Source organism: Aphelocoma coerulescens, unplaced genomic scaffold, assembly GCF_041296385.1.
Source record: "Aphelocoma coerulescens isolate FSJ_1873_10779 unplaced genomic scaffold, UR_Acoe_1.0 HiC_scaffold_181, whole genome shotgun sequence".
Lineage (NCBI taxonomy): Eukaryota > Metazoa > Chordata > Aves > Passeriformes > Corvidae > Aphelocoma > Aphelocoma coerulescens.
In genome coordinates, this window is record NW_027183529.1 from 110,139 (window position 1) to 125,971 (window position 15,833).

Genomic DNA, 15,833 nt, shown 5'->3' on the forward strand with positions numbered 1-15,833 from the left:
GATTTAAATGGGATTTTGGAGGAGTTTTGGGGGGATTTTGGGGGATTTGGGGGGTCCTGAGATATTTGGGAGGGATTTGGGGACTGTGGGGAATTTTGGGGAATTTTTTGGGAATTTTTTGGAATTTTTTTGGAATTTTTAGAGGCGATTTGGGGGCGTTTTAGGGGATTTAAATGGGACATTTTTGGGAAATTTTGGGGGGATTTTGGGGGAATTTGGGGTGTTTGGGAGGGATTTGGGGACTTTTGGGAATTTTGGGGAATTTGGGGAATTTTTGGGAATTTTTTGGGAATTTTTTGGGAATTTTTGGAGGAGATTTGGGGGATTTTAAGGGGATTTAAATGGCAGGTTTTGGGAAATTTTAGGAGGATTTGGGGGGGATTTTGGTAATTTTGGGGGTCCTGGGGAGGTTGGGAGGGATTTTGGGACTGTGGGGAATTTTTTTGGGAATTTTTTGGGAATTTTTTGGAGGAGATTTGGGGGCGTTTTAGGGGATTTAAATGGGATTTTGGGGGGATTTTTGGGGGGATTTTTGGAGAATTTTTGGTAATTTTGGGGGTCCTGGGGAGTTTGGGAGGGATTTGGGGAATTTGGGGAATTTTGGGGAATTTTTTGGGAATTTTTGGGGGAGATTTGGGGGCCTTTTAGGGGATTTTTTTGAAATTTTGGGGGGATTTTGGGGGGGTTTTGGGGGGATTTTGGGGATCCTGAGGAGTTTGGGAGGGATTTTGGGAATTTTGGGAATTTTTCAGAATTTTTTTGGAATTTTTGGGAACTTTTTCAGATTTTTTGGGGAATTTTTGGAGGAGATTTGGGGGAGTTTGAAGGGACTTAAATGGGAGGGTTTGGGAAATTTTGGGGCAATTTTGGGGGGACCTTTGGGAATTTGGGGAATTTTGGGGGTCCTGACGAGGTTGGGAGGGATTTAGGGAATTTTGGGAATTTTTTGGGAATTTTTTGGGAATTCTGGGGGGAGATTTTGGGGGAGTTTTAGGGGATTTAAATGGGATTTTTTTGGGAAATTTCAGGGGGATTTTGGGCGGATTTGGGGGGAATTTGGGGAGACTCAAACGGGATTTTTTGGAGGGCGAATTTTTGTGACTTTCGGGCCGGTTTTGGGGTGAAATTTGGGAGAGTCCTGGAAGGATTCCTGGGAATTTTGGGGGGGGGGGGATTCGAGGAATTCCGGGTGGATTTTGGGGCTTTTTTGCCTCATTTTGGGGCTGAACTCCTCCCCCTCCCCCAGCTCCGGGCTCGGTTCCCTGGGGGGTCCTGGCCGAGACCTCGCGGCTCTTCCGGGACCTGGGCCCCTCCCTCCTGCAAGGTTGGTGCCGCTTCTGTCGCGACAGAGGGCGGGTAATCGCGATTATTTTTTTTAAAACCCCACTTCCGGTTCCACTTCCGGGTTCCGGTTTTGTTACTTCCGGGTTCCGGTTTTTCTACTTCCGGTTCCGGGTCTCTATCGCTGATTTTTTCTCTTCACTGTCACTTCCGGGTTCTAATTCTGTGGCGTTACTTCCGGTTTGTTTCTGTCGTGTTGCTACTTCCGGTTCCGGTTCGACTTCCGGGTTTTACTTCCGGTTCCGGCGCTCGCGGCCGGGGAGTTTTGGGCGGAATTTTGATGGATTTGGGGCATTTTTTTGGGATTTGGGAATTTTGGGGGAATTCCCTCGGAATTCAGGGAGTTTTGGGGGTTCTTGGCTGAACCCAGGGGATTTCGGGCGGAATTTTGGGGGATTTCTGGGAATTTTCCTTGGAATTTTTCGGGGGGAGTTTTGGGGAGGAATTTTGGGGTGAATTTGGGGGGTTTTGGGGAGGATTTCGGTGACTTCGAGCGGGATTGGAGGGATTTGGTGGAATTTGGGTGGAATTTTGGGAGATTGGGGGCGATTTCGGGAGGTTTTGGGGGAATTTGGGGGAATTTCGGGAGGTTTTGGGTGAAATTTGTGGAAATTGGGTGGATTTTGGGTGGAATGGGCGGAGCTTGAATTTTCTGGAATTTGGGTGGATTTGGGGAGATTTTGGGTGGATTTTAGGGGAATTCCGGGTGGATTTTGTGGAATTTGGGTGGATTTTAGAAAATTCAGGAGATTTGGGGTGGGTTTAGGTGGATTTTGGGTGGATTTGGGGAGATTTGGGGGGAATTTGGGGTGGATTTTGTGGAATTTGAGTGGATTTTGGGTGGAATTTGGGTGGATTTTGGGAGATTTTGAGTGGATTTGGGGAGATTTTGGGTGAAGTTTGTGGGATTTGGGTGGATTTTGGTGGATTTTGGGTGGATTTGGGGAGATTTTGGGTGGATTTGGGAGAAATTTGGGAAATTTTGGGTGGATTTGGGATGGAATTTGGGGGATTTTGGGTGGAATGGGTGGGGTTTGGATTTTGTGGAATTTGGGTGGATTTTGGGAGGTTTTGGGTGGATTTTGTGGAATTTGGGTGGATTTAGGTGGATTTGGGGAGATTTTGGGGGAATTTGGAAGATTTGGGGTGGATTTTGTGGAATTTGAGTGGATTTTGGGAGATTTTGGGTGGATTTTGGGAGATTTTGTGTGGAATGGGCAGAGTTTGGATTTTGTGGAATTTGGGGAGGTTTTGGGTGGGTTTGGGGAGATTTTGGTGGAATTTCGGGAGGTTTTGGGTGGATTTTGTGGAATTTGGGGGGATTTTGGGTGGAATGGGCGGAGTTTGGATTTTATGGAATTGGGATGGATTTCAGGAGGTTTTGGGTGGATTTTGGGTGGTTTTGGGGAGGTTTTGGGGGAATTTGGGAGATTTTGGGGGAATTTGGGAAAGAATTTGGGGGAATTTGGGTGGAATGGGTGGAGTTTGGATTTTGTGGAATTTGGGTGGATTTTGGGAGGTTTTGGGTGGATTTTGTGGAATTTGGGTGGATTTTGGGAGGGTTTGGGTGGATTTTAGGGGAATTTGGGTGGATTTGGGGTGGAATGGGCAGAGTTTGGATTTTGTGGAATTTGGGTGGATTTTGGGAGGTTTTGGGTGAAATTTGTGGAATTTGGGTGGATTTAGGTGGATTTTGGATGGATTTGGGTGTATTTTAGGGGAATTTGGGTGGATTTGGGAAGGAATTTGGGTGATTTTGGGGTGGAATGGGCAGAGTTTGGATTTTGTGGAATTTGGGTGGATTTAGGTGGATTTTGGGTGGATTTGGGGAGATTTTGGGGGAATTTGGAAGATTTTGGGTGGATTTTGTGGAATTTGTGTGGATTTGGGGGAGATTTTGGGTGGAATGGGCAGAGTTTGGATTTTGTGGAATTTGGGGAGGTTTTGGGTGGATTTGGGTGGATTTTGGGGGAATTTGGGTGATTTTGGGTGGAATGGGCGGGGTTTGGATTTTGTGGAATTTGGGTGGATTTTGGGAGATTTTTGGGTGGATTTGGGAGATTTTGGGGGAATTCGGGAAGGAATTTGGGGGAGATTTTAGATGGATTTAGGTGGAATTTGTGGATTTTGTGGATTTAGGTGGATTTAGGTGGATTCTGGGAGATTTTGGGTGGATTTGGGTGGAATTTGGGGTGGATTTTGGGAGATTTTGGGTGGCTTTAGGTGGGTTGGGGGAGATTTTGGGTGAAATTTGTGGATTTGGGGGGGACTTGGGAGATTTGGGGTGGATTTTGAGAGATTTGGGTGGATCTAGGTGGATTTTGGGTGAATTTAGGGGGATTTGGGTGATTTTAGGTGGATTTGGGGTAAATTTAGGTGGAATTTTGGGTGGATTTAGGTGGATTTCGGGAGATTTTGGGTGGATGTAGGGTGATTTTAGGTGGATTTGGGTGATATTAGGTGGATTTTGGGTGGATTTAGGTGGATTTCGGGAGATTTTGGGTGGATTTTAGGGCAATTCGGGAGATTTTGGGCAGATTTTAGTGGAATTCCGGGTGGATTTGGGGGGATTTTGGGGGATTTCAGGTGCGTTCCGTGGCACTCGGGAGACGTTGGATGCATTCGGGCCTTCCCCGGGTGCAGTTTGGGGTGAATTTGGGAAGATTTGGGACTTCCGGTTGGATTGTGAAAGGCCAAACCCCTTTCTAAAAACCCACTTCCGGTGCCACTTCCGGGTTCTGCTTCCGGGTTCCGCTTCCGGGTTTAACTTCCTGGTTCCCCCCTCACCGTGATGGCGCCCCCTGCAGGGCTGGAGGCCGCCGGCTGGGACACTCGGCGCCCCCTGCTGGCCGTGGACGAATGGAGCCTGGAGTGGGCGTGGCCAGAGCAAGGCCACGCCCCCTTTGCCCAAAAAGCCCCAAAATAAAGGGAAAAAAGCCCCGATTTGGGCAATTGCCAAAAACGTGGAGTTTCTGACGAGTGGATTTGGGGAAATTTGGGGGAAATTTGGGGGAAATTTGGGGAAATTTGGGTGGATTTGGGGAAATTTGGGTGGATTTGGGGGAAATCTGGCAAAATTTGGGTGGATTTGGGTTCATTTCCGGTCGTTTCGGGCCATTTCCAGCCCGTTTTTCACCGTTTTGGGCTCTTTCGGCCCCGATTTTGGGTCGTTTTGGGTTCATTTCTTGGGGTTTTGGGCGAAACACCCCCCCAGAGCGGAGATTTTGGGGCCGTTTCAGCTCCTTTGGGGTCATTTCGGCTCCTTTAAGGCTTGGTTCGAATTTGGGGCATTTTGGGGCATTCTGGGTCCCTTTTGGGGCGGTTTTGGGGCAGTTTGGGTCGAATTTGGGTCAGTTTGGGGCAATTTTGGGGCAGTTTCGGGGCAATTTTGGGGCAATAATGTTGATTTCAACCCAGTTTGGGACAATTTTGGGTCAGTTTGGGGCATTTTGGGTCAGTTTGGGGCAACTTTGGGGCATTTTGGGTCAGTGTAGGTCGATTTTGGGTCAGTTTAGGGCATTTTGGGTCAGTTTAGGTTGATTTTCGGTCAGTTTGGGCCATTTTGGGTCAGTTTGGGTCAGTTTGGGCCATTTTGGGTCAGCTTGCGTCAATTTTGGGCCATTTTGGGTCAGTTTAGGTCGATTTTGGGTCAGTTTGGGCCATTTTGGGTCAGTTTGGGTCAATTTTGGGCCATTTTGGGTCAGTTTAGGTCAATTTTGGGTCAGTTTGGGGCATTTTGGGTCAGTTTGGCTCGATTTTGGGCCATTTCGGGTCAGTTTAGGTTGATTTGGTGTCAGTTTGGGCCATTTTGGGTCAGTTTAGGTTGATTTTGGGTCAGTTTGGGCCATTTTGGGTCAGTTTGGGTCAATATTGGGCCACTTCAGACTCATTTTGGGCCTTTTTGGGCCAGTTTAGGTCGATTTTGGGTCATTTTTGCTCATTTCCTCCCCATTTCTCACCATTTCGGGCCACTTCCGACTCATTTTGGGCCACTCCAGCCTCATTTTTTGCTCATTTCCTTCCCATTTCTCACCAATTTGGGCCCTTTCCGCCCCGTTGTTTTTTTTTTTTCACCTCGCTCCGACTCCTTTTAGGCCGTTCCGCCCCTTTTTGGGCCGGGTTTTGGGTTTATTTCGGGCGATTTCAGGCAAAATAGCCCCAGAGGAAGGCGGCCACGCCCATCAGCACCAGGGCGTTGACGTCGACCACGCGGCTCCACCGGGGATCCTCGGGGGGCGGGGCCTCGCTCGAGGCCACGCCCACCCCGGCCACGCCCCCCGCTCCAGGCTCCGCCCCCGCCGCCGCCTCCGCGTCTGGAATGGGGCAAAATTCGGCAGTTTTGGGGCTTTTTGGGGGTTCAAAACCTCCCCAAGAGGCCCAAAATTTTGGGGACCTCCCCACACCTGGGACCAACCCCAAAATCCTTAAATTTGGATCCCCGGGATCCCCCAAAACGCCCAAAATTTGGGTCGGAGGGCGCTGAAATCCCCCAAAAATCCCAAATCTGGCTCCCCAAGACCCCAAAGCTCCCCCAAATTTGGGGTCCTCCCCACACCTGGGACCTCCTCAAAATCCCAAATTTGGCTCGCCGGGATCCCCCAAAACGCCCAAAACTTGGATCGGAGGACGCCAAAATCCCCCCAAAACCCCAAATTTGGCTCCCCAAGACCCCCCAAATTTGGGCACCTCCCCACACCTGGGACCTCCCCAAAATCCCAAATTTGGCTCCCCGGGATCCCCCAAAACGCCCAAAATTTGCGTCTGAGGACGCCGAAATCCCCCAAAAATCCCAAATCTGGCTCCCCAAGACCCCAAAACTCCCCCAAATTCGGGGACCTCCCCACACCTAGGACCAACCCCAAAATCCCAAATTTGGCTCGCCGGGATCCCCCAAAACGCCCAAAATTTGGGTCTGAGGACGCCGAAATCCCCCCAAAAACCCCAAATTTGCCTCTCCAAATTCCCCTGGACCCCCCCAGAACCCCAAATTTGGCTCCCAGGACCCTCCAGACCCCCCCAGATTTGGGGTTTCCTCCCCAAATTTGGGCTTTCCCGCCCAAATCTGGGATTTCCCCCCCAAATTTGAGGTTTCCCCCCCAAATCTGGGATTTCCCCCCAAATTTGAAGTTTCCCCCCCAAATTTGGGGTTTCCCTCCCCTGGTCCCCCCCCTCGTACCCCCAAGCGGGACCCCCAAATTTTGGGGGGGCTCCTTGGGCATGTCCAGGTCGATCCGGGGCTCGCGGCTGTTCCGGAGGCTGAACACCAACCTGTGCAGCTGGGACCCCAAAAAAAGCACCCGGGGTCACCCCAAAATTGGGTGAAACCGCCCCAAAAATGGGTGAAAATCTCTCCCCCCTCCCCCGGAATTATTGGGGGTGCAAAAATCAAAGGCCCTAAAATAAAACCCCCCCAAAACCCCCCAAAATGCAGGGAAAGGCTCCCCCGGAATGAGGAGGAAGTCGCCCCAAAATTTTCCCCAAAAATCTCCCCAAAAAATTCCCAAATATCCCAAAAAAGCCCCCAAAAAATCCTCCCAAAACATTTCCCCCCAAAAATTCCCAGAAATTCCAAAAAACTTCAAAACAAATCCCCCAAAAAACCCCAAAAAATCCCAAAAATTAAAAAATACCCCCCAAAATTCCCCAAAATCCAAAAAAAAAATCCCTGAAAAAATCCCCCAAAAATCCCAAAAAAATCCCAAAAAATCCAAAAAAATCCCCGAAAAAATCCCCCAAAAATCCCCCCAAAATCCCCCAAAATCCCAAAAAAATCCCCAAAAAATCAAAAAAAATCCCCAAAAATCCCAAAAAATAAAAAAAAAAACGAAAAAACAAAAAAAATCCTGAAAAAAACCCAGAACCCCACAAAAATGCCAAAAAATCCCCCATAAAATCCCGAAAAAATCCCCAAAATAATCCCCAAGAGAAACACCAAAAACCCCCCAAAACCCTCCCAAAAATCCCAAAAAATCCTCAAAAAATCCCCAAAAAAACCAAAAACCCCCCAAAAACGCCGAAGGCCCTAAAATAAACCCCCCAAAACCCCCCAAAATGCAGGGAAAGCCTCCCCCGGAATGAAGAGGAAGTCGCCCCAAAATTTTCCCCAAAAATCTCCCCAAAAAAATTCCCGAAAAGGCCCCAAAAATCCCCTAAAAAATCCCTAAAATATCCCCAAAAAATCCCCCAAAAATCCCCAAAAAACCCTAAAAAATCCAAAAAATCACCCAAAATATCACCCAAAAATCCCAAAAAAACCCTAAAAAAAACCTAAAAAATCCCCCAAAAAATCGAAAAAAGACCTCAAAAACATTCATTAAAAAAACCAAAAAAATCCAAAAATAATCCAAAAATACCCCCAAAAAATCTCCAAAAAATCCCCAAAAAATCCCCAAAAATCCCCAAAAAATCCCAAAAAAATCCCCAAAAAAATCCCCAAAAAATCCCCAAAAATCTCAAAAAATCGCCAAAATAACCCTTAAACAATCCCTAAAAAATCCCCCAAAAATCCCCCAAAAATCCCAAAATATCCTCAAAAAATCCCAAAAAATTCCCTAAAAAACCCCGAAAAAATCCCAAAAAATCCCCTAAAAAAACCCAAAAAAATCCCAAAAATATCCCCAAAAAACCCTAAAAAATCCCTAAAAAATACAAAAAAAACCTAAAAAATCCACAAAAAACCCCTAAAATATCCCCAAAAAATCCAAAAAAATCCCAAAAAATCCCCCAAAAAAACCCCCAAAAATCCCAAAAAATCCCCAATAAATCACCCAAAAATCCCCCCAAAAAAAACCAAAAAATCCCCAAAAAACCCTTAAACAATCCCTAAAAAACACCTAAAAAATCGAAAAAAATCCCCCAAAAAATCCAAAAAAAATCCAAAAAAAATCCAAAAAAAATCCCAAAAAATCCCACAAAAATCCCAAAAAATCCCCAACCCCCCCCTGAGTTCCCGGCACTCACGTGGACTTTGGCGATGGGCGGGTGGCACAGGGACACGGCCAGCACTAGCCCGGCGCTGAGCAGGAAGAGCAGCGCGGCGAAGTGCAGGTAGTGCAGCCCAAAATCCAGAATCCAAAATCCCAAAGAAATCCCCAAATATCCCCAAAAAATCCCCAAAAAATCCCCCAGAAAATCCCAAAAAAACCCTTGAACAATCCCTAAGAAATCCCCAAAAAATCTAAAAAAAATCCCCAAAAATACCAAAAAGATCCCTAAAAAGTCCCAAAAAATCCCAAAAATATCCCCAAAAAAACCCTAAAAAATCCCCCAAAAATCCCAAAAAATCTCAAAAAATCCCCAAAATAACTCTTAAACAATCCCTAAAAAATCCCAAAAAATCCCCAAAAAATCCAAAAAATATCCCCAAAAACCCCTAAAAAATCCACAAAAAAACCCTAAAAAATCCCTAAAATATCCCCAAAAAATCCCCAAAAAATCCCCAAAAATCCCCAAAAAACCCCTAAAAAATCCCTAAAAATCCCAAAAAAAAAACCAAAAAAAATCCACAAAAAACCCCTAAAATATCCCTAAAATATCCCCAAAAAATCCCCAAAAAATCCCCAAAAATCCCCAAAAAACCCCTAAAAAATCCCTAAAAATCCCAAAAAAAAAACCAAAAAAAATCCACAAAAAACCCCTAAAATATCCCTAAAATATCCCAAAAAAATCCCAAAAAATCCCAAAAAAAAACCCAAAAATCCCAAAAAATCCCCAAAAAATCACCCAAAAATCCCCCCCAAAAAAACAAAAAAATCCCCAAAAAACCCTTAAACAATCCCTAAAAAACACCTAAAAAATCAAAAAAAATCCCCCAAAAAATCAAAAAAAATCCAAAAAAAACCCAAAAAAAATCCCAAAAAATCCCAAAAAATCCCAAAAAATCCCCAACCCCCCCCCTGAGTTCCCGGCACTCACGTGGACTTTGGCGATGGGCGGGTGGCACAGGGACACGGCCAGCACTAGCCCGGCGCTGAGCAGGAAGAGCAGCGCGGCGAAGTGCAGGTAGTGCAGCCCAAAATCCAGAATCCAAAATCCCAAAGAAATCCCCAAATATCCCCAAAAAATCCCCAAAAAATCCCCCAGAAAATCCCAAAAAATCTCAAAAAATCCCCAAAATAACCCTTAAACAATCCCTAAAAAATCCCAAAAAATCCCCAAAAAATCCAAAAAATCCCCAAAAAATCCCAAAAATATCCCCAAAAACCCCTAAAAAATCCACAAAAAACTCCGAAAAAATCCCAAAAAATCCCCTAAAAAACCCCAAAAAATCCCAAAAATATCCCCAAAAAACCCCTAAAAAATCCCTAAAAAATACAAAAAAAAACCAAAAAAATCCACAAAAAAAACCCTAAAAAATCCCTAAAATATCCCCAAAAAATCCCAAAAAATCCAAAAAAAAACCCCCAAAAATCCAAAAAAATCCCCAATAAATCACCCAAAAATCCCCCCCAAAAAAAACAAAAAATCCCCAAAAAACCCTTAAACAATCCCTAAAAAACACCTAAAAAATCGCAAAAAAATCCCCCAAAAAATCAAAAAAAATCCAAAAAAAAATCAAAAAATATCCCCAAAAAATCCCAAAAAAATCCCAAAAAATCCCCAACCCCCCCCCTGAGTTCCCGGCACTCACGTGGACTTTGGCGATGGGCGGGTGGCACAGGGACACGGCCAGCACTAGCCCGGCGCTGAGCAGGAAGAGCAGCGCGGCGAAGTGCAGGTAGTGCAGCCCAAAATCCAGAATCCAAAATCCCAAAGAAATCCCCAAATATCCCCAAAAAATCCCCAAAAAAATCCCCCAGAAAATCCCAAAAAAACCCTTGAACAATCCCTAAGAAATCCCCAAAAAATCTAAAAAAAATCCCCAAAAATACCAAAAAGATCCCTAAAAAGTCCCAAAAAATCCCCAAAAAAATCCCCAAAAAACCCCTAAAAAATCCCCAAAAAATCCCAAAAAATCTCAAAAAATCCCCAAAATAACTCTTAAACAATCCCTAAAAAATCCCAAAAAATCCCCAAAAAATCCAAAAAATATCCCCAAAAACCCCTAAAAAATCCACAAAAAAACCCTAAAAAATCCCTAAAATATCCCCAAAAAAAACCCAAAAAATCCCCAAAAATCCCCAAAAAACCCCTAAAAAATCCCTAAAAATCCCAAAAAAAAAACCAAAAAAAATCCACAAAAAACCCCTAAAATATCCCTAAAATATCCCCAAAAAATCCCCAAAAAATCCCCAAAAATCCCCAAAAAACCCCTAAAAAATCCCTAAAAATCCCCAAAAAAAAACCAAAAAAAATCCACAAAAAACCCCTAAAATATCCCTAAAATATCCCAAAAAAATCCCAAAAAATCCCAAAAAAACCCCCAAAAATCCCAAAAAATCCCCAATAAATCACCCAAAAATCCCCCCCAAAAAAAACAAAAAATCCCCAAAAAACCCTTAAACAATCCCTAAAAAACACCTAAAAAATCAAAAAAAATCCCCCAAAAAATCCAAAAAAAATCCAAAAAAAATCCAAAAAAAATCCCAAAAAATCCCAAAAAAATCCCAAAAAATCCCCAACCCCCCCGACTCGTTGCCGGCACTCACGTGGACTTTGGCGATGGGCGGGTGGCACAGGGACACGGCCAGCACTAGCCCGGCGCTGAGCAGGAAGAGCAGCGCGGCGAAGTGCAGGTAGTGCAGCCCAAAATCCAGAATCCAAAATCCCAAAGAAATCCCCAAATATCCCCAAAAAATCCCCAAAAAATCCCCCAGAAAATCCCAAAAAAACCCTTGAACAATCCCTAAGAAATCCCCAAAAAATCTAAAAAAAATCCCCAAAAATACCAAAAAGATCCCTAAAAAATCCCAAGAAATCCCCAAAAAAATCCCCAAAAAACCCCTAAAAAATCCCCAAAAAATCCCAAAAAATCTCAGAAAATCCCCAAAATAACCCTTAAACAATCCCTAAAAAATCCCAAAAAATCCCCAAAAAATCCAAAAAATATCCCCAAAAACCCCTAAAAAATCCACAAAAAAACCCTAAAAAATCCCTAAAATATCCCCAAAAAATCCCCAAAAAATCCCCAAAAATCCCCAAAAAACCCCTAAAAAATCCCTAAAAATCCCAAAAAAAAACCCCTAAAAAATCCACAAAAAACCCCTAAAATATCCCAAAAAAATCCCCAAAAATCCCAAAAAAACCCCCAAAAATCCCAAAAAATCCCCAATAAATCACCCAAAAATCCCCCCCAAAAAAACCAAAAAATCCCCAAAAAACCCTTAAACAATCCCTAAAAAACACCTAAAAAATCAAAAAAAATCCCCCAAAAAATCAAAAAAAATCAAAAAAACCCCCCAAAAAATCCTAAAAAAATCCCAAAAAAATCCCAAAAATTCCCCAACCCCCCCCTGAGTTCCCGGCACTCACGTGGACTTTGGCGATGGGCGGGTGGCACAGGGACACGGCCAGCACTAGCCCGGCGCTGAGCAGGAAGAGCAGCGCGGCGAAGTGCAGGTAGTGCAGGCCGCAGAGCAGCGCCGGGCAGCGCCCGGGGGTCCCGCACGACCCCGACCCCAAAAGGAATTCGGGGATCAGCCGGGCCAGGCCCAGCCCCAAACCCCCCAGCAGCCCCCAAAAGGCGCCCTGGCAGGGAGAGAATGGGGGTCAGGAACGGAGATTTTGGGGGGGAATTTCCGGGGAATTTGGGGGGGGTTTGGGGTCAACCGGAGCGGAATTTTGGGGGGTTTGAGGTCACCTGGGCACCCGAAATCCCGGAATTTTGGGGGGTTTGGGGTCACCTGGAGCTGAATTTGGGGTGTTTGAGGTCACCTGGAGCTGAATTTTGGGAGTTTGGGGTCAGCGGGGCAGGTGGGAGCCAAAATTTGGGGCCTCAAACCCACCTGGACCCAAATTTGGGGTCGTTTTGGGGCATCTGGACACCAAAATTCCCAAAATTTGGGGTGTTTGGGGTCACCTGGAGCTGAATTTTGGGGGTTTGGGGTCACCGGGGCAGGTGGGAGCCAAAATTTGGGGCCCCAAACCCACCTGGATCCCAAATTTGGGGTCGTTAAAGGTCATCTAGACACTTGAAAACCCAAAATTTCCAAAATTTGGGGGGTTTGGGGTCACCTGGACAGGTGGGAGCCAAAATTTGGGGCTCCAAACCCACCTGGACCCCAAGTTGGGGTCATTTTGGGTCATCTGGAGACCCAAAATCCCAAAATTTGGGGTGTTTGGGGTCACCTGGAGCTGAATTTTGAGGGTTTTGAGGTCACCTGGACAGGCAAAACCCCGGAATTTTGGGGTGTTTGGGGTCACCTGGAGCCGAATTTGGGGTGTTTGAGGTCACCTGGAGCTGAATTTTGGGGGTTTGAGGTCACCTGGACAGGTGGGAGCCAAAATTTGGGGCCCCAAACCCACCTGGACCCCAAATTTGGGTCGTTTTGGGTCATCTGGAGGCGAATTTTGGGGGTTTGGGGTCACCGGGGCAGGTGGGAGCCAGAATTTGGGGCCCCAAACCCACCTGAATCCCAAATTTGGGTCCTTTAAGGTCACCTGGACACCTGAATTCCCCCAAAACACCCCCAAAACCTCCCCATTTCCCCTCCCCCACCTCCCAGCTGTGCCCAGCTGTGCCCAGGTGTGCCCAGGTGAGCCCCAATCCCCCTCCAGGTGCCCCCAAATCCCCCCAAACCCCTTTCAACCCCCCCCAGGTGCCCCCAGGTGCTGCCAGGTGTGCCCAGGTGTGCCCAGGTGTGCCCAGGTGACCCCCAACCCCCCCCAAACCCCCTTTCAACCCCCCCCAGGTGTGCCCAGGTGAGCCCCAGGTGCCCCAGGTGAGCCCCAAACCCCCCCAAATGCCCCCCAGGTGTGCCCAGGTGTACCCCAAACCCCCTTTCAACCCCCTCCAGGTGCCCCCAGGTATTCCCAGGTGGGCCCAGGTGTGCCCAGGTGCCCCCAGGTGTGCCCAGGTGTGCCCAGGTGACTCCCAACCCCCCCCAAGCCCCCTTTCAACCCCCCCCAGGTGCCCCCAGGTGCCCCCAGGTGTTCCCAGGTGAGCCCCAAACCTGCCCAGATGCCCCCAAATCCCCCCCAAACCCCCTTCAACCCCCCCCAGGTGTGCCCAGGTGAGCCCCAGGTGCCCCAGGTGAGCCCCAAACCCCCCCAAATGCCCCCCAGGTGTGCCCAGGTGTACCCCAAACCCCCTTTCAACCCCCCCCAGGTGCTCCCAGGTGTGCCCAGGTGGGCCCAGGTGTGCCCAGGTGCCCCCAGGTGTGCCCAGGTGACCCCAGGTGTGCCCAGGTGACCCCCAATCCCCCCCAAACTCCCTTCAAAGTGCCCCCAGGTGCACCCAGGTGTGCTCAGGTGACCCCCAAACCCCCCCAAACCCCCTTTCAATGCCCCCCAGGTGCCCCCAGGTGCTCCCAAGTGTGCCCAGGTGACCCCCAAACCCCCCCAAACCCCCTTTCAATGCCCCCCAGGTGCCCCCAGGTGCTCCCAGGTGTGCCCAGGTGCCCCCAGGTGCGCCCAGGTGACCCCCAATCCCCCCCAAACTCCCTTCAAAGTGCCCCCAGGTGTGCCCAGGTGTGCCCAGGTGTGCCTCAAACCCCCCCAAACCCCCTTTCAACCCCCCCCAGGTGTGCCCAGGTGAGCCCCAGGTGCCCCAGGTGAGCCCCAAACCCCCCCAAATGCCCCCCAGGTGTGCCCAGGTGTGCCCAGGTGTGCCCAGGTGCTCCCAGGTGTGCCCAGGTGTGCCCAGGTGACTCCCAATCCCCCCAAACTCCCTTCAACCCCCCCAGGTGTGCCCCAGGTGCTCCCAGGTGTGCCCAGGTGACCCCCAAACCCCCCCAAACCCCCTTTCAATGCCCCCCAGGTGCCCCCAGGTGCTCCCAGGTGTGCCCAGGTGTGCCCAGGTGTGCCCAGGTGACCCCCAAACCCCCCCGAACTCCCTTTCAACCCCCCCAGGTGTGCCCAGGTGCTCCCAGGTGTGCCCAGGTGTGCCCAGGTGTGCCCAGGTGACCCCCAATCCCCCCCAAACTCCCTTTCAACCCCCCCCAGGTGTGCCCAGGTGAGCCCCAGGTGCCCCAGGTGAGCCCCAAGCCCCCCCAAATGCCCCCCAGGTGTGCCCAGGTGTGCCCAGGTGTGCCCAGGTGACCCCCAATCCCCCCCAAACCCCCTTTCAACCCCCCCCAGGTGTGCCCAGGTGAGCCCCAGGTGCCCCAGGTGAGCCCCAAGCCCCCCCAAATGCCCCCCAGGTGCGCCCAGGTGTGCCCAGGTGCTCCCAGGTGCTCCCAGGTGTGCCCAGGTGTGCCCAGGTGCGCCCAGGTGACCCCCAATCCCCCCCAAACTCCCTTCAAAGTGCCCCCAGGTGTGCCCAGGTGTGCCCAGGTGACCCCCAAACCCCCCCAAACCCCCTTTCAATGCCCCCCAGGTGCCCCCAGGTGCCCCCAGGTGCGCCCAGGTGCCCCCAGGTGCCCCCAGGTGCCCCCAGGTGCGCCACTCACGGGCTCGTTGACGCGGGGCACAAAGACGGCCAGGAAGAAGACGGCGGCCACGGGCGGGGCCAGGTAGGAGGCCAAGGCCTGGATGTAGTCGAAGAGTTGCCCGCCCCGAGCCGCCTCCACCACCGGCAGCCAGGCCAGGCTCAGCCCCACCATGGCCACCACCCACAGCCTGGGGGCGAGGGGAGGGCACAGGTGAGGTCACCTGGGGCCACCCCCAAAAAAATTTGGGTCTTTCAAGGCCACCTGGAAGCCAAAATTTGGGTCCTTCAAGGTCACTTGGAGGCCAAATTTGGGGGTTCTTGGACACCTGGGATGACCAAATTTGGGTGTCTCGAGGTCACCTGAGATCACCTGAGATCACCCGCAAAAAATCTGGGGTCTCTCAGAGGTCGAGAACCCAAAATTTGGGTCCTTCAAGGTCACCTGAAAGCCAAATTTGGGCCCTTCAAGGTCACCTGGAAGCCAAAATTTGGGGCTTCTTGGACACCTGGGATGACCAAATTTGGGTCTGTTGAGGTCACCTGGACACCTGAGGCCACCTGGGGCCACCTGAGGTCACCTGGGGTCACCCCCAAAAAAATTTGGGTCTTTCAAGGTCACCTGGAAGCCAAAATTTGGGTCCTTCAAGGTCACTTGGGAGCCAAATTTGGGGATTGTTGGACACCTGGGATGGCCAAATTTGGGTGTCTCGAGGTCACCTGGACACCTGAGGTCACCTGGGGTCACGTGAGGTCACCTGAGGTCACCCACAAAAAAATTTGGGTTCTTCAAGATCACCTGGAAGCCAAAATTTGGGTCCTTCAAGGTCACTTGGAAGCCAAAATTTGGTGGTTCTTGGACACCTGGGATGGCCAAATTTGGGTGTCTCGAGGTCACCTGGACACCTGAGGCCACCTGAGGTCACCTGTGGCCACCTGTGGTCACCTGGGGTCACTTGGAAGCCAAATTTGGGTCCTTCAAGGTCACCTGAAAGCCAAATTTGGGCCCTTCAAGGTCACTTGGAAG

The 15,833-nt window shown here is 49.1% G+C and overlaps 2 protein-coding genes across 2 annotated transcripts in view; one reads left to right on the forward strand and one right to left on the reverse strand.

The window, feature by feature from the left end:
• The window catches only part of RUSF1 (RUS family member 1), a 34,677-nt gene extending 30,374 nt beyond the window's left edge, over positions 1 to 4,303 (forward strand). The window contains exons 14-15 of the mRNA XM_068998839.1: positions 1,247 to 1,324; positions 4,149 to 4,303. Of these exons, the coding sequence (XP_068854940.1) occupies positions 1,247 to 1,324; positions 4,149 to 4,267 (197 nt within the window). The 3' untranslated portion in view covers positions 4,268 to 4,303. The remainder of the gene's footprint in view (positions 1 to 1,246; positions 1,325 to 4,148) is intronic.
• Positions 4,304 to 5,429: 1,126 nt separating this feature from the next.
• Positions 5,430 to 15,833, reverse strand: part of LOC138101000 (sodium/glucose cotransporter 2-like) — a 34,240-nt gene continuing 23,836 nt past the window's right edge. Inside the window, exons 12-15 of the mRNA XM_068998844.1 lie at positions 14,829 to 14,997; positions 11,752 to 11,967; positions 6,518 to 6,617; positions 5,430 to 5,654 (exon numbers count right to left, since the gene is read on the reverse strand). Coding sequence (XP_068854945.1) covers positions 5,485 to 5,654; positions 6,518 to 6,617; positions 11,752 to 11,967; positions 14,829 to 14,997 — 655 coding nt within the window. The 3' untranslated portion in view covers positions 5,430 to 5,484. The remainder of the gene's footprint in view (positions 5,655 to 6,517; positions 6,618 to 11,751; positions 11,968 to 14,828; positions 14,998 to 15,833) is intronic.